General features: G+C 45.0%; 2 protein-coding genes across 3 annotated transcripts in view; one reads left to right on the top strand and one right to left on the bottom strand.

Moving 5' to 3' along the window:
* Positions 1–9,662, top strand: part of LOC115588020 (butyrophilin-like protein 2) — a 50,669-nt gene extending 41,007 nt beyond the window's left edge. The window contains exons 7-13 of the mRNA XM_030428256.1: positions 4,422–4,751; positions 4,849–5,142; positions 5,722–5,820; positions 6,329–6,397; positions 6,486–6,566; positions 8,060–8,104; positions 8,236–9,662. Coding sequence (XP_030284116.1) covers positions 4,422–4,751; positions 4,849–5,142; positions 5,722–5,820; positions 6,329–6,397; positions 6,486–6,566; positions 8,060–8,104; positions 8,236–8,354 — 1,037 coding nt within the window. The 3' untranslated portion in view covers positions 8,355–9,662. The remainder of the gene's footprint in view (positions 1–4,421; positions 4,752–4,848; positions 5,143–5,721; positions 5,821–6,328; positions 6,398–6,485; positions 6,567–8,059; positions 8,105–8,235) is intronic.
* LOC115588026 (uncharacterized protein C21orf62 homolog) overlaps positions 1–18,690 on the bottom strand; it is an 84,676-nt gene that overhangs the window by 65,685 nt on the left and 301 nt on the right. The window lies entirely within an intron of this gene.

Below are 18,690 nucleotides of genomic sequence, written 5' to 3'. Positions count from 1 at the left end.
TTGTCAGCGTCCGTATGTTCTTGTCAGCGTCCGTCCGTCCATGCTCCATGCTCCATGCTCCATGCTCCATGCTCCATGCTCCATGCTCCATGCTCCAGTTCCTGTTCCTGTGCCTCTGTCTGTTCCTTGTTCCCCAACGGTATGTGTTTTTGGAGTTTTGCATTTTGCATCTTTGATTTGAACTTTGCCTTTTTCTTTGTACTTTGTCTTGCTTTAATTTGCTACTTTGCCTCGCTTTCATTTGCTACTTTGCCTGCTTCTGTTTTTGTATTCAGCTTTTAAATAAAGCTCGCCTTTTGTTCCCCACGCCCTGCCTCTTGTCCGTAACTGCATTTGGGTCCACCTTCCCCTTTTCCTGAGTCTTCCCTTTAACCCCCCACCTGACAGAATGACCAGACCAAAAATGGACCCAGCAGACTACAGCCTACAGCTTTGTAGGCTAGGGGACAGACTGTTGGCGGTTGTCAGTGGAGAGGCTGACACAGAAAAGAAGCTAAGAGCCATAGCAAGTTTTGATGAAGAACTGTTTATTAGGCCTTGGTTGAAGGAAATTCCGTGTGTCGCACTCTTTATAGCGGAGCTGGCTAACCTCAGAAAGGCCTTGGTTTCTTCAGCCGCAGCCAAGCTACCAGCCCATGCCTCAGCCCATGCCTCAGCTAAAATGTCTCCTTTTTGTGGAACCCGGCTGGCCTACAAGGCTCCACCGAGAAAGCGACGAGCCCGTCCACGTCCTGGCTCCCTGAAGTCAGGCTCTGGGGTCCCAGCCCAAACTCCTGCCTCAGCTCCGGCCACGGACCATGCCTCAGCTCCGGCCACGGACCATGCCTCAGCTCCGGCCACGGACCATGCCTCAGCTCCGGCCACGGACCATGCCTCAGCTCCGGCCACGGACCATGCCTCAGCTCGATTCCCAGCTCCTGTGTTGGCTGCCCAGCCGATGCCAGCTGGGTCATCCCCTTTGACGGAATGGCTGACAACGGTTCCAGCTGGCCCTCAGTCGGCGGCCCAGTCGACACCTGCCAGTGGCCCTCAGTCGGCGGCCCGGTCGACACCTGCCAGTGGCCTTCAGTCGGCGGCCCGGTCGACACCTGCAAGTGGCCTTCAGTCGGCGGCCCGGTCGACACCTGCCAGTGGCCTTCAGTCGGCGGCCCGGTCGACACCTGCCAGTGGCCTTCAGTCGGCGGCCCGGTCGACACCTGCCAGTGGCCTTCAGTCGGCGGCCCGGTCGACACCTGCCAGTGGCCTTCAGTCGGCGGCCCGGTCGACACCTGCCAGTGGCCTTCAGTCGGCGGACCTGATGGCGCCTGTTCCTGCCTGTGGCCTCCAGTCGGCGGACCTGATGGCGCCTGTCCCTGCTCCTCGGTCGGAGGCCCGGCCGAGGCCCGTCGGAGGACCGGCCGAGGCCCATGCCAAGTCCTGTCCCAGCACCTCTGTCGGAGGACCGTCCGAGGCCCGTCCCTGCTCCTCGGTCGGAGGACCGTCCGAGGCCCATGTCAAGTCCTGTCCCAGCACCTCGGTCGGAGGACCGGCCGAGGCCCGTCCCTGCTCCTCGGTCGGAGGACCGGCCGAGGCCCATGTCAAGTCCTGTCCCTGCTCCTCGGTCGGAGGACCGGCCGAGGCCCATGTCAAGTCCTGTCCCTGCTCCTCGGTCGGAGGACCGGACGAGGCCCATGTCAAGCCCTGTCCCTGCTCCTCGGTCGGAGGACCGGCCGAGGCCCATGCCAAGTCCCGTCCCTGCTCCTCGGTCGGAGGACCGGCCGAGGCCCATGCCAAGTCCCGTCCCAGCGCCTCGGTCGGAGGACCGGCCGAGGCCCGTTCCTGCACCTCGGTCGGAGGTCCGGCCGAGGCCCGTTCCTACACCTCGGTCGGAGGCCCGGCCGAGGCCCATGCCAAGTTCAGACCCTGCACCTCGGTCGGAGGCCCGGCCGAGGCCCGTTCCTGCACCTCGGTCGGAGGACCGGCCGAGGCCCGTTCCTGCACCTCGGTCGGAGGACCGGCCGAGGCCCGTTCCTGCACCTCGGTCGGAGGACCGGCTGAGGCCCGTTCCTGCACCTCGGTCGGAGGCCCGGCCGAGTCCCACGCCAAGTCCAGCGCCTGCTCCTCGGTCGGAGGCCCGGCCGAGGCCAGTACCAAGTCCCGTGCCAAGTCCAGTGCCAGCTCCTTGGTCGGAGGCCAGGCCGAGGTTGTCTGCCGCCAGCGACCCTTTATTGGCTCACAGGCCACCAGCTCCCTGCGAACCTCTGTTGGTGGTCCGGCCAAGGCCCAGGAGGGTTTCCCAGTCAGCGATCCGGCCTCAAGAGGGCTTCAGCCTTCGCCTCCGCCGCCGGCCTCCAGTGGGTCCCAGCCCACGTCTTCGCCGCCGGCCTCCAGTGGGTCCCAGCCCACGCCTTCGCCTTCGCATTCGTCGCCGGCCTCCAGAACGCCTACGCCTTCGTCTTCATCGCCGGCCTCCAGAGCGCCTTCGCCTTCGCCGCCGGCCTCCAGTGGGGGCCAGCCCATGCCTTCGCCTTCGCCGCCGGCCTCCAGTGGGTGCCAGCCCACGCCTTCGCCTTCGCCTTCGTCGCCGGCCTCCAGAACGCCTACGCCTTCGTCTTCATCGCCGGCCTCCAGAGCGCCTTCGACTTCGTTGCCGGCCTCCAGAACGCCTACGCCTTCGTCGCCGGCCTCTAGGGGGTCTTCGTCCACGTCCCCGGCCCCTAGTGGGTCCCAGTCCCCGTCCCCGGCCCCTAGTGGGTCCCAGTCCCCGCCTCCGGCCTCCAGTGGGTTCCAGTCCTCGCCTCCACCCTCCTGTTTGTTTGGACCTTTTTCTTTGTACTTTGTCTTGCTTTAATTTGCTACTTTGCCTCGTTTTCATTTGCTACTTTGCCTGCTTCTGTTTTTGTATTCAGCTTTTAAATAAAGCTCGCCTTTTGTTCCCCACGCCCTGCCTCTTGTCCGTAACTGCATTTGGGTCCACCTTCCCCTTTTCCTGAGTCTTCCCTTTAACCCCCCACCTGACATGAACGTAACATTAATCAGTAATATTAACACAATGTTGTGTCCAAATTCACACTTTTAAAGTTTAACTACAGTGTTAATCGACCTTAAAGCTGCAGCTGCACATTTAGCCATCGATTGCATTTGCTTGGCTGTAAACTGGATTAGTGATCTTTGATTTGTTTCTGCACAGCCAGGCAGAGTTCAGTCTTTATTACTTAATCTCCTTTGTCTAGTTTGGGCCTTGAAGGCTTCTCATCCTCTTCTGATCCAGTGAGAAAACGTTGTTTTTTTTGTGGTTAAAACTTGTCATGCTGTTACGATTAACTTCTCATCATGAGGACCATCAGTGTGTTTTGCAAGATATAACAGGTATAATACTCGCCGTGGGTGATGTTTATATCAGGGTTTTTATTGTTTCTGTGAGGTGACAGTATCTGAGGAAGAAGATTAGGGCCGCTGTAAAAAAAACAACAGAGTTCTGACTTATTTTCCCTGTAAATTCTAACCATGTTTTAATCTTTCAAAATTCCAATCACTGTCATGTTTTCTAAAATAAAGTCCCATGGTGGTCCCCACTGGAACAGTGGTTACTGGATGTAACTTCAGTTCTATGAGTACTTGTTTAGCTCTCCAACTTCAACAAATGTCATTGCAGCCACAGTAAAGCACATTATATATAGCCAAACATAACACCTGTCCTCACCCAGACTAATTATTGATATGATATGAAACAAGGTGTGATTGGCACCTACTGTGACGCGGCATCTCTGTGTCACGTAATCACATAGCTGCATTTAAATATCTAATAATCTCATCCAAACCATCAGCCAACCCCACATTTTAAATACAGTTATTTTCACCATTGTCTTGTCAGGTCAGACTGTTCTGATCATGCTCATTGTGCAGCTGGCTCCATGTCGTGGGAGTTATTCTTATGCATTTTAGAATAATGTCACGTGCCAGGTCATGTAAGGGGTAGACTACAGAATGTATACTTGTCAAAAGGAAAATAGGAACTCCACTATGTCTCTTTACATTTATTTTGTCCTGTTGTCGGCTTCAGCTAAGAAAGAAATAGTTTGCCCCACACGTCCAAATTCTTAGAACACATCAGATAACCTTCCACAACGACTGCAGGCTCTTTGGTGGAGCTGCGGAGTGACATGAAGACGTGAATCAGAGGCACAAAAAACTTTGACAGCTGTGAGCGGTCATTATGTTTACCAATACCCGACCTGTGCCTTGCTGTCCCCCCTCCCCCAAAAAAGTAGATTCACATGATTTCCAAGAGCCTCATTTTGAGGTCGGAAAAGCCGGATTTATGGATTTATCCTGTAAATCACACCCCTGGTTTACTGCTGTGACATTCTCAGTGTTTTGGTTGCACTCATCATTTCACTTTATGCTGATGTCAGTATTTTCTATTCTAGCACACATTACAGGTCTGATCTCAGAGCAGCTTCTCAGGGCAGCTGTTGGAGGATCCGTCCTGATCCCATGTTCTCTTCCTGGTAATCCACTGAGGTTTTACTGGCAGGAGGACCAGTCTCCTTACCTTTTGTGTCACTGGGACGGTGGGAAAACATTGCCAGGATGTGACAAATACAATGGCAGATTCCAAGTCTTCACTTCTGAGTTTAGTTCTGGAAACATTTCCATCAGACTTGACAACATTTCTCCTGAAGATGATAAGAAAACATTCTTTGCCTACGTTAAATTTGATGAGCAGATACAATCTGAACGACGGTGTGAGTCCACGCTGCAGGTTTCAGGTAAATTCAGAAGCTTCTTCACACCAAACCTCAATAAATCTCTCCTCGTATCAAAGTGCTGTAAATGTCTCAGTTATTCTTTCTGTCACACTCACAGCTCCCTACCAGGATCTGGTCCTGACAGTTAACCACACAACCAACAGTGCAGCCTGCAGAGCACGAGGAGGATACCCTGCAGCTCAGGTATCATGGAAGGGTCTGAACAGATCCAGTGATGAGGAGCAGGACCTGCAGGATGCTGAGACGTCCCTGCAGCAGGATCCAACAGAGAAAACCTTCTCCTTCACAAGCTCTGTCAACATTACGGGGTTAAAGTCTGTAACCTGCATCGTCTACAACCCTCACTCCCATGAGACTGTTAAAAGAACTGTGGAGATCGACACTGCTGCTGGTGAGAGATCATTCAGATCAATTCATGTGTCCTGGAAGCATCTTCAGGGATGTTTATTTCATTACAGTTAAACTATGAGGAACTGGTTTAAATGAATTATTACCTGTTTGATTTGACATTTGACAAATCTGTTTAACCTGTTTTTATTCCTGGAAATTAATGTAAAGTTATCCTAAACACCTAAAACCAGTCCAGCCCAAAGTCAGTACAAAGCTGTTGTTGAGCCACAGGCATGGTTTGGATCTCTTTTGAAAAGTTATAAGCTGCATTTAATTTAAAAATAAAACACCCAGAGCTGACTCTGGCTCTACAGCACAATACACTCAGAAATAATAACAACAAACACACTTAAAACAGACGAATAACAAAACAGTTTAACAGTTTTTCATTAAACTACATAGTTCTGGATTTGAAATCTTATTGGCTTGTTAGTGGCTCAGGAGAGAGGAGAAAGAGGAGAGAGTGGGTGGTTTGTCTATATAATGAATCATTGGCTGTTGTAGGCTCTCGGGTGGGCATAGAAGCTCCTGTGCAGCAGGTCTAATCCTTTGTTAACCTGTTGCTTCTCCTGATTTATAGGTGAAAACAAGAAGATTAACGTGGCTGCAATAGCTGTACCTTTTGTCCTCGTCATCCTTGTTGGTGCTGTGCTGTTCTATCTGTGGTACAAAAGGCAACGTGAGTGATCTTTGCTGATTTTCTTTTCTAACTTTTCTTTTCTGATCTGTTTTATGTTTCATCAACTCGTGGGACGGGATGAACTCAAGCACCAAACAGAAACCGTCTGACCTGATATAAATAAACACAACTAGGCTGAAACTGTAAAGTAGAGTTGAGTTTGTTCAGTCAGCAGAAAACATCTGGTCACTTCATACCCAATCTGACGTCGTACATGGTATGAAGAGAACTTCAGTCAGCGATTTTCAAACACTTCCTCTTATTTCTGGTCTGTATGTAGAGCGCCAGCCCAGTGCCGTCAGTCTAGAATGTCAAAGTCAAAATAAGGCTTTGTTAAAAACATCCTGACAACGTGTTGAAGTCATTCACAAGCTACAGCAGCTACAGCACAATATCATCACTCTGGTGGTTTGACTTTGCTGAAATACACTTATTTAATTTCATTTGAGTCAGGTCATTTGGTTTATTTAGACAAACTTTAAGCATACTTTGATCCTATATCACGCAGCTCAAGATCCAGATCTGCCCAACCAATCACCAATCGAACTTCATCCCCAAGACAGAGCTCAAGCTGAAGGTGAGCAGTTTCTAGTGTTGATGGCAGCGACCTCGTTTAACCAGAACAATCTGTGATGGTTTAATTTACTTCTATCTTTTTCACACAGATCAAGATCAATCTCGGGCTCCAGATCCACCCAGTGAACCACCAATCGAATATGATCCCCACGATGGAGCTGAAGGTGAAGGTGAGCAGTTTCTTGTGTTGATGGCAGCGACTTAGTTTCACCAGAGCAATCCATGAAGCTGATGATTAAAAATGCCAGCAGAGATTATTCAACCCTAATAACTAATTATTATCAGAGAATCAGAAGAATCAGAACCAGAAATCCAGTCCGGTTTGATTTGTGCTGTAATGCCACCTATCCATGAAAGACATGACTCTGGACAGCAGACTGAATCAAGAGTTAACAAGACATGGCGGTTTTTGTAAATGGCCACACGGCAGCGCTGTTGGTACCATGCTGTCGTACGTCACGCTCATGTGTCACGTTTCATCTGGTTAAAGCAGCAGAACTGCAGAAACATCATGTTGTGATCTGCAACCTCGGACGTAGACTCTTTGATTTGTTTACACACTCGGTCACGTTCACCAGGCCACACCTCCTAAGGACTGATAACCAATTACAGATGAACAGGAAGTGATTACAAAGACAGATGGACAGCATACCTGTCAACCCTCCCGTTTTCCCCGGGAAATTCCATTATTTTAATCATCTGTCCCGCTGTCTTCCCGTTCACATATTTTCCCTTAAATCTCCTGTGTTTCCCCTCCGGCCCAGCAGGAGGGCCAGAGGGGAAACCGACCCTTCCTGCTTGTAGGAGGGGTGGAGGTGGGGGCAGCTGCTCCTCTCTCTCCGTGGCTGTGTTGCGGGGCTCCAGCGCCTCTGGATCGGCTGAGATGTGCCAAAAGCAGGTGCATGTCGCTGCTGTGTTGATACTACACACTGTGCCGTCGTGGTGATCCGCTTTATTCATTCATTTATTTATTTATATATTCGTTTGCTCTCGAGCGGCTGCATCGTCGGGCACCCGTTGTGGCATTTGCCCACATTGCTTTATGGTCAGTCCGGCTTGAACTGTTAGTGCTGCACTGCTGTTTTTTATGAATCATATTTTATATATTTTGTTTATTTGAGAATTATTTATTGAACTTATTAGGCAACCATATACAACAGTATTCTATTCTTTATTTCATATTCATATTTTGTAAAATGGTAAAATAATTACATTTGACTAAAACGTGTAAATTTGGTTTAGAAAAATTCCTAATAAACAACAAGCAAATTTATGTTTTGCATTTTGTTCCCGTACTGTACCGAAAATGAATCGAACTGAGACCTCAAAACTGAGGTACGTATCAAACCGTGATTTTTGTGTGTCGTTACACCCCTAGTTAGTAAATGTCTTGTACACTTTTCTAAAAATGTAAGGGGTCATGGCCCATGACGCGGGCAGTCCCACCACCCACAGATGATTCTCAGAGAATTCCCCTTATTTTCAAATCCCAATGTTGACAGGTATGATGGACAGTGATGTAGTTAGAAGACGCCACAGTACATACAGAACTCAATTTGACTTCATTACTCCATAGATCAACATTAACCACTGGCAATATTCCTACAGCCATTTGTTTATTTAATTTTAATAATCTCTCATCAATTGTGCCTCTGCCATGAAGATGCAGACGCAGCAGAAACTGCCCAAGACCCAGTTCAGGAGGAGGGTGAGCTGCATTTAGTTGATAACAGCGAGTTAGTTTGGAAATACCAACTGAGATCATTCAAAGATAATAACTCATAAAAACAACAATAATAATATCAGTTCATGTCTCTCTTTCTCTTTCTAACCTCTCAGCAGCTGATGCACCTGGTGAAACTGCTTCACTGACTGGGACTCCAGTTGGTATTCGCCATCGCACAAAGTTGAGCGAGGACGCTGCTGCTTCTCCAGAGAAAGAAAATCTGTTGAAGTGAAATGAAGACAGCGCCTCAGATTGAGTCAGAAGTGTTTATGAGAACCTGGATCAGAACTGAGTCAGGGAGGCAACAACCTGAAGAACTACTGCACATGGACTAAAATGATTTCAACGAAGAAGTTGAAAGTCAAGCATAAATGTGGGTAGGACAGACAGGATGACAGACACGATGACAACTCTTTTCTTCAATGTTACCAAAGACACTTCCAGTTACCTCAGTACTGTTGTTTGGTCCTGTTACGTTGCTTTGTGGGTTGGAACATTTCTCTTTTATTTGATGAGTGAATGAACTATTTATCCGTCAGACTGAACACCATCAGACAGACACACTGCGGTCCACACTGACGCCAAACTGTCCTACCTCTCTGCATCTTTCACATAGATGGACATGATTCTCACCTTTAAAGCGCCTAGTGAACAGGTCTGTGGTGTGACGATTTGTGTTGTTGTCTCATATTTATTTTTTTTATTTTTGAGTGTCCAGTGAGTGTTTCTGTATCATCTGTTTGTCTGAATGTTGGGATTTGTGTTCAGAGTGTTAGGAATTTTCTGATAATTAACCCTCAGAATCCCAAATCCCGCCGGCGGGCCCGAAATACCACTTATTTTTAAATGACATGCATTTACAAACCATTTGTCCTATCGAAAAACCAAAGATTCTCAAGATTCCGAGGGTACCTGAATGTATCACAAGCAACAAGTGCAACATGTCTAAACAGGCTGGAGAAGACGGGAGAATGTCATGAAATTTCATCAACCTCGCTTTGATTGCCATGTCTTCTTTGAAAATTTGCAGAAAATCTAAATTCTGTAAAATACACATAATTCTACGCTTCTTACTGCTTTCTGGAAGCCCTGAATGACGGACATTCGCCGAGTATACGCACTTCAAGAATTCTTTGAATTTTACATCCCATGGCATTGTCTTGCAGGCTGCTCAGAGCCGCTCAGCACCAATGAGCAGGCTCTATACGTCTGCTCTCAGTGCCTTACAAAACTTGTTTCAGGTCAAATTTAACAACTCTCTTGTCCTCTGTAAAAAAAACACAAAAAAAACTGCATAGAGGTGCAGAAATTTTGGTGTGGCAGCAACTGCTTTGCAGATTGGCATGATGCCTCTGCAATGTAGACTGTAAATTGTGTAAATAGTTGTGACAGTATTATTTGTAAATAGTTTGTGAAGAGTAAATGTGTATTTGTTGCCTGTGATAATGTTTACAGTTCACCAATTGTTTTTTTTATCTGAAGACTTACATAGTTCTTCACATTTCTTCATTTGTTTTATAAAATACATATTTAGAAAATGTCAATGTTCCTTTTTCTTGATTGAATGATTTATTGCATTCTGATGATGTTATACTGCTCAGGAGATATTGATGAGTTACATCTGACTTTTGCCATGGTTGTCCTGAACCCATAGAGGTGCAGGACTTCATATTTTACTGAAGAGACCACAGTGAGTAAAAATGTGACAGAAGCAAAAATGGCCAGAAACTGCTTGGGATTCTTAGAGTTATACAATGGTACTTGAAAAAGTATTTGATTACCTGTGTTGTCTTGTATTTCACTATAAAACTAAGTACAGAAATGGTCAGAAGAAGTTGTACCTGAACCAAAATTGAGCATAAAAACAGAATAATTAAGAATAAACCAAATGCTTCCACTCAAATGGAGAGAAGGAAAAGTGTGACCTGTGTGATCTGAGTTAAAGTCCAATATGTGATTCTCACAGAGTCATATGTTGCACAGTGACAAATCCTCTAAGAAGGCAGAGAGAGCATGGTGTGGTGAAAACCAAACATCAGCCTGGTTTCACACCATCTGGTCTGCAGATAAACCAGCTGACTGATGTTTGTTTGGGAGCAGTAAAGTTCAGACAAGTTTAGAAAGACGGGGAGAGTTGTTGGAAACTGAAAAAAACAACAACTCACCAGTGCATTTTTATTCAACATTTGAATGCACCGTTTCATCAAGGCACTGATTGTGTGTTTGAACACAACAGAAACAAACTGTAGTCTGTTGCAGTCGGTGGTGTTTGTACTAAAAACAATTCTTATTTTTTCCTCTTCACATTTAAAGCCTCATGCAGCAGCTCTGTAACACACTGTTGGTGATGAACACTTCATCTGATGGAGGATCTACACTTCTCTCTGCAAGACGAATGCTCAGATACCAGAGCACGAAAACAAACTTTGTTGAGACAAGACCAAGATTACAGGACATATTTCAGTCACAGTTAACTGATGTGGATCGCTGACTTTTACAGCTGTTTGCTGAAGTGTTTGATCGCAGAGGGACGAGGAGACACGGACAAATAATATAAAGTCAGGTGAAGTTTTTTTATTCCACAGAACATTTCTGGAGCTTCACAGTAAAACAGAGTTGCAGCATTCTGCTAAACAACTGAAGCAGCTGAGACTATCTATCTTTTTGTTTGATTTATTTTATTGTGGTTGTTTGTGGTTGTATTGTTTATTTTGTGTTGTATAATATAATTTTTAAAAAAAAAGAAAACATTCTTCGCCTTCGTAAATTTTTATGATGAGCAGAAAAAAATCGCCAAACCGTTTGAACAACGGTGCAGATCCACGCTGCAGGTTTCAGGTAATCTGAGAAGCTTCTTTACACCAAACCTCAATAAATCTCTCCTCATATCAAAGTGCTGTACATGTCTCAGTTGTTCTTTCTGTCACACTCACAGCTCCCTACCAGCATCTGGTCCTGACGGTTAACCACACAACCAACACTGCAACCTGCTCAGCACGAGGAGGTTACCCTGCAGCTCAGGTATCATGGAAGGGTCTGAACAGATCCAGTGATGAACAGCAGGACCTGCAGGATGCTGAGACGTCCCTGCAGCAGGATCCAACAGAGAAAACCTTCTCCTTCACAAGCTCTGTCAACGTTACAGGGTTAAAGTCTGTAACCTGCATCGTCTACAACCCTCACTCCAACAAGACCAGAACCAGAACCATGGAGACTGACATTGGTGAGAGAGCATTCAGATCAATTCATGTGGCCTGGAAGCATCTTCAAGGATGCTTTTTAGCTAATAACTATAAGGAAAAATGATAAATGTATGGAATAAATCAGTGACTGAAGAATTGAGCACCTGAATTATTGTGGTGTTACAGTACCAATGTGTTGCCTTTTTATTTCCCCTGATTTTATAGGTGAGGCGCAGCAAAGGAGTCTTTGGGCCGCTATAGTTGGACTGCTTCTTGCCCTCATTCTATCAGCTGCTTGTGTAGCATGTGAGTGATCTTTTTTATTCTCTATTGCAATTATTATTTTATGTATCATTAACTTGTCAGAAGACTCAGCGGTGAGTTACAGGTCAGATCTAAGCATGACCACTGCATATTAAGGTCAAAACATCCTAATAACTAAATGAATGAATAGACTAAAGCTACAGATATCACCAGTCTTTGGTATGGCCACTAAGAAAACCAGGGCCCGTATTCACAAAGATTTTTATCTTAACGTTAGGAGTACTCCTAAATCAGACTAAAAGTTTTTATGTAGGAGTCGTTTCTTAAAAGTAATTCACAAAGCTGCTGAGACCTACTTTTAGTTATGAACACAGTGAACTCCTAAGCTAGAAGTAACTCTCTGTTGCTATGGATGACGTCATTTTATAAGGACGCACTTAGAAGCGGTGACAACGGTGATTGGCTGTTGAGTGACAGGGCAGCACATTGAAAAGTCATTTAGGCTACGCAATGCATGAAGGGAAAATAAGGAAGCTGCCTACAAGCCCATGACAAAGCCTATGAAAAGATATTGGATAAAGAAATGTGTTTATGAGGAGAATTTAGTGCTGCGTTGGGAATTATAAATGAAAGTTTTGACAGCATTTTGGGTAAAAAATTCAGGAGGCTCATCAGAAGAGCGAAATCTCGAAAGATGATTAGATGGATTACATGCTTGGCAGCATGCGGTAAGGAACATTTTTCTATCTTTCAACAGGCTCACCAGTTATTATATTAAAAATATCCATATCTAACAGTTGTGCTGCTCCAGTAAGGGCTCCGATGTGATCGACCCGGGTGATAATAAATTAAAGTTAAAACATCGACTTTGCTTATCCTGTGTGAATGCGCCGCACGAAACACAGACGTGGTGGGATCATTTCTAAATCACTTGAGGTCCCCAGGTAATACTAGTCCCGTGCGAAGAGCTGCATTTTAAGCGTTATTGGATTGTTTCAGTTGGTTGGGAACGTTATTGCGTCCCTCACCAACTCAACCACAACTTCAGTCCCTTCGCGGTCCATCTGACATCGTTTTAATAATTCCCTGGTATTTAGCGTCTCCAGAACATTCTGCTGTGACCAGGTCTTAGCGAGTTAGGAGTCCTCTGGACTACTTCTAAGGTCTCCCAGACTTAGGTGCTACTTTTAGGCTTAAAATGTTTTGTGAATAACTCTTATTTTCAAAAATTAGGAGTCCTAAAGTTACGACTGACACGCACATTATTTTTAGGAGTTGCTCCTAAATTCGCCTGTTAGGAGCTACTTTTAGCCTGAAGATTCTTTGTGAATACGGGCCCTGACCTCAAAGCCTGCTGCTCTTCCTGGGGGCTTGACATAAACCATAGACACGGCAGCCATTTTCCTCTGACATCATGCATGGGGTGGGAAGCTTGAATCCTGGAATTTAAAAGTACAGTCTGACAAATTGATATCAGCTTACAACTTTCCAGTTAACCAGCCACCAGAGACATGTGGCCATATTTCAAGGTAAAACAACAGTAGCAATCACCAACTTCCTAGCTACTGTTTGACTGCATCTAGTGTTTCACTTTCAGGCTTAAATAAATGTGTCTGTTGATATTTCAGAGTTAATTCATGCTTTTCTTATCGTGTTGTGTAACTCCATCTAACAGCAGCATTAGTGAGGAGGTGGTTGAATGCTAACGCTAGCTCTTCTCTCACAGGATCTCAAATATGTTGTTTTACCATAAAATATGGCCCCATATCTTTCTGGATTTTCACTATCTGTTGTTATTTTAGTTGCTGTTGAATCAGGGAATGCTGGAATGATAATTTGTCAGATTTTCTACGTTTATACAACTTCAAACCTAGAAGCAGTGCTGGTGCAACATTAGAGCTTCCCACCTTGAGTGTGATGTCAGAGGAAAATGGTTGCCAGATGTATATGTTCCAAATTGTCATGATACGTTACATATAATACATACAGAACACATACACCCATACAACAAATACAATACAAACCAGCCAGACAAAAAACAGTCATAGAAAAAATGCACATGCACACCATGTTGAGCCAGTCAGAAGGACCAGAAACCTGCAGGTTTCTGCAGGTAATTTCATTTTTGCAGAGCACAGTACTTAAAAGTGACTGCATCACTAACTGTATGAATCATAACCTGAGGTCAGATAACCTGAGGTCAGATACAATGTATTTTGGGGTGTTTGAATATGTCTAGTAAGGTGATGCCACATACTATGGAATACTTGTTAATCTAGTTTAATCCATGAAATGGATGTGTTAAACAGCACAACAGAAACATCATGCTGTGTTTCACTGTTCCACGTGGAAGAGTGATGGTGCTGCAGACAACAAAACCAATAACAATGCTGTTGGTGCCATTGCAGGTAAAGGAGCTAGATGTTCTGCTGGAGATGCTGTTGAAGGCACTAGTCCAAAGAAGGAACCAACACTGTTAACACAAAACTGGAGTTTAAGAACTGCTCGCCGACACAATGATGCCCCTGAAGAAAATTCAGACAACGGTTTTAGCTTTTGTTTTCACAAACTTGGGCACATTAGGAGAGTCTTCTCCAGCACATCCCAAAGATCCTCACTGGGGTTGAATTCTGGACTCCATGGTGGCCAATCCTTCTGTGAAAGTGTTTCTTTCACAGTTTGAGCGAGATTAATCCTGATGTTGTCATCTTGGAATATGCCCATGTCATTAATTTGCGAGAAATTCAGCAGAATTGCGGCAATGAAAAACAGGAGTCTGCTGGAAGAATCAGGAGGGTTGGCTTGTATGGTTGGGAGCTGTGCTGTTACATTTATATGTGCTTCATTGCGATTGCTTTTATTCAGTCTTCAAAGATGCTTCATGTAAGAAAAGTAGATTTTTTTATCTCATTCCCAAATCATCAAATTCTGACACATTGGGATAGTAGGACAGGATATCCGCAATCCCAATGTTTGCATGCTTGTAGCTCACAAACACTTTTAATTTGTGACCACGATGGACAGCTGCTTTTGCTGTGCAAATATAGATTTACTTAGTGTGATCTTCTATCTGCTGGTTGATATCAAAATGACCGCTGTTATAAACCTGCTTTTATTGTCTTTTTAATGTCTTCTTGTGATGGACGCCGCCCATTGTGTTCACATATTAAAAAGTGCTTGAGAGCTTCAAGTGTGCAAATGTTTGGATTGGACGGAAAACGATGAAGCTGTGTCTGAGTCGTGTTCTCTAAACATCCAGAGATATAAAATCACATCTGGGCGTTAAAGTGAATTTATTGCTGATCCAGATTCCATCGTCACTCAGTGTGTTTACATGACACTCAAGAAAACCGAATTACTGCGTTAGTCTGACTATGAACAGATTTTTAAGATGCATGTATACACCTTTGTCTGACTAAAATCGGACCGGATCGGATTTCTCATAGTTGAATTACACCACATAGATTATTCGATTGATAGTCGCATTAACTCCTGCATGTATACGTTCCAGCGGATCGGATCGGATTTTGTGTGTATCTGAACTTCTACTGGAGGAAAGACTGAGAGGACTGTTGACTCGTCTGGTTATTCACTAGTTTCTATTGTATCTGTGAATATCTGGTCTTATATATCTCAGTTTGTCAGGAAATCGTAATAATATATTCTTTATATTGACAATTATTGATGTTTTTCATACATTGTAAATAAAAAAGACTGTATTTTTCAAAAATGAGATGATCAAATAAATATCAGTATATATTATCAGTGTATTATCACAGTATACTGGCACGTATTGTAAATAACATTTTAACATTTCAGTTTGTGTTAATATCCTCTTGCTCCTTAAAGGTCATCAGTCCTCCTCTTTTCTCACACACACACACACACACTTCTGTGCTTACATCGACAGTAAACATGTGTTTGATTGTAAATAACTTGTTTGTCGCTGTGTTCATAATAGCTTTTTTTACTGGGGTAATGTATGAAATCACAAACTGTGTGTCTGCATCTTTATGTCTCTCACACACACACACACACACACACACACACACAGGACGATGTGACGTCTGTTCAGCAAACCTCAACCGTCACTACCTGTTTTATTTAAATTTCAAAAGCGATCTGCGTCACTGGTCTTGTTGTTGTAGTCACAAGACTCGAACTTATCAGAAAGTGAAATTAAAAGTGTGTCTGTGCAGGTTGAAGCAGAAAGTCATGCAGACAGACAGACAGACAGACAGACAGACAGAAGTGTTATCTTATGTTTGTTTCTCCTCCAGTAACATCTGATTCAGCTGCAGGTGCATTCACAATCTGTGTGACCGCTTATTTCTAACTGTTCGACCAATTCTGTCAGTTCTGAAAATCCAGAGGTGTCAAAAGTCCACAAATAGTTTCCCTTGTTTGTACTTGTTTGTAAAGGTCCCATATTATATTGTTTTTCATCAATTTCACACAGCTGTCAGAGGTCCAACAACTCTGTATTCGATATGTATTGCCCTAAACACATCCGTGGTCCTGAACTTCAGCTGTCTCAACGTTGCTCTACTGAGCTCTATTCAGAGCACTCTGTTTCTGTGCCTGCACCTTTAAATGCTAATGAGCTGCGTCTGTCAACGCGTACTTGGGGGAGCCTTGCCTGCTACGTCACTCTCAGGGAGAGGAAGCCCCTAATGCTAACGGTAGTATGCGCTCATGTTTACGGTGGATGTAACACTATGGCTCGCTGAGATTTTTTCGTTCAACCAAACCAGTTTGACCCAAAATCGGACCCAGAAGGAGAGGCTCGTGAAGAAGTACAGACTCTGTGGCTGCAGCAGGACATTTCAGAATGGTTAGTGTGGCTAAATAATGTTAGTTTGATAATATGTGTTATTACAGTTACTACCATGTAGCTAATGAGACTTTTTACGGAGACAACCAAGCTCCATCGTAATATTATTAACATTAAACTTGCTTCAAACGCCATTGCACAGCGGACCGAATTGGAGCTAGCTAGTTAGCCAATTTCCAGCTGACTTCACCATACTCATCGGCAACTGTAAACACTATCAAACCGCGGCGACACTCATTCTCACTCTCTTCTGTTGTTCTGTAGCTGGGACAGAATATAGGCACTGATGTTGATTTTTACAACCAACAATAGAGCACTTTGCGTGTCTAGCTCTGAGCGACGACATTGTGAAACTGCTATCTTCCCGCTGGACACACTGAACTTCACCTCGGGGATGAACGCCCCCCTCTCAGATATCTCCTATCACCGCCCAGAGGAGGTTAGCCTATGATCGTCTAGTGATTGGAAGGTCACCAGTTCCAATCCCGGCTCCCCTCTACTGAAACAAAGCATAGTTGCATATCGAAGTGTCCTTGAGCAAGACACTGAACCCCACATTGCTCCTGATGAGCTTGTTGGAGTTGGCAGTTGGCGCCTTGCATGGCAGCCTCCGTCATCAGTGTATGAATATATGTGTGAATGGGTGAATGTGGCACGTATTGTACAGCGCTTTGAGCTGTCGTTATAAAATATAAAAATCGCTATATAAATCCAGACGATATAATATAATGACTCCTTTCATTACGTAGCGACAGGAGCAGAATCTGAACAGCCTGTAGGAGTGGGTGGGCTGCATTCTGGGAGTTGGAAAAAACTTGTTTTTCATAATATGGGACCTTTAAACCTCTTAGCGACTGGTTGTGGAGGTGGGTTATGCACATGCCGTGTAGCCAACCGAACATGAAGCCATGAATGTGAAGGGTTCACAGCCCACTGTTGTATCTTCATTTACAGACGGTGAACTGAGCAGAAGCTGTTTCAATGAACACACAACACGGCTCTTATGATGTAAGAGATCCAGTATATGATGTTTAAACATGCAGCTAATGAACCTCTAAACTGTGAGTCCTCACACAGAAACCATGAAAACAAAATTTGGATTTCAAAACACGTTCCTTCACATGAACGACTGAAGTGCTTACAGGCGTCACAACAACGCAGCTTTAAGGCCTTATTAAAGAAAAACATCTGAGATTATGAGAATGAAGTAGTGACGTTGTGAGTGTAAAGAAGTATGAAAGAGATAATATCATTAATATTACAATAACAAAGTCTGAATTTGTTGTAAAAAAACGAGGAGGACGAGCTGCAGCTGGAGCGCAGGTACTGTAACACAGGTGAGGAGGAGGAAAGGTAAACCAGAAGCAGCTGAAAAACACTTAAAGGAGGTAAAAGAGGCGGCACATTTGCTCCAAGGTAAGGGCGGCAATGTGCCGGCCTGTCTTTCTAAAACGGAGGCGTAATATTCCTCCTTTTCCAAAACCCGCCTCTGAGGTAGGCGTAAACATGCGACCTGATGTGAAGCTCGAAGTTGGGCTGTGAACAGTGACAACTAATTTGTCTTCAAAATAAGAGCTTTACATTGCACCCCACTGGAGTTTAGAACTGGGTTCTTAGCGGGGGGCTTTTAATTTGAAAGTAGCGACTGTTCCTAGCTTGTCGCTACAACAACAAGCTAACACAACCAAACAGCTACAGAGACCGAGGAGACACTAGCATCTCCTGGATCTCAGCGGCTGTCCAGTTGTTCATCTTAATGTCTGCGGTTGAAATGATGGACTGACTGCTGTGATCAGCTGTTTCCTGGTTTTAAAACTCCCCGGCTGTGGGTCGCACAACAGTGCAGGTCATCGACACCTCCGCCCACCTCACGCAGAGGCCGGTACATCGATGTCTCGTTTTTAGATAGCAGGCGAGGCGGAAATAAGCGGACCAGAGCAGACCCCCAGTTTGCCACCCTCTGTCTAAAACCGCCAACCTAGCCGCCAAAAGGACGGGCAAATTGGCGGCTTGGTGCTCTGTCTAAAAATGGCTAGTGATGAGGATCACACAGAATCAGAAAACACACAATGAAACCAGACCGACAGGACCGACGCTGCGACCCGACACTGCAAAAGACTCATCCAGAACCCTCGAATGACGACACCAGGCCGATGGAAACATGAGAACGTGGATGAAACAGTGATTTAACTCATCAGTCGTGGTCGTCTTGCATTCACTCAGCCACAGAAGTAAATATAAAGCAGTTATTTTTAGTTCCCTCCTGGAGTTGCAGCTCGGCCCGGCTT

Source organism: Sparus aurata, chromosome 9 (genome assembly GCF_900880675.1).
Source record: "Sparus aurata chromosome 9, fSpaAur1.1, whole genome shotgun sequence".
In the NCBI taxonomy this organism is placed as follows: domain Eukaryota; kingdom Metazoa; phylum Chordata; class Actinopteri; order Spariformes; family Sparidae; genus Sparus; species Sparus aurata.
This window is presented reverse-complemented; position numbering and strand designations above follow the sequence as displayed.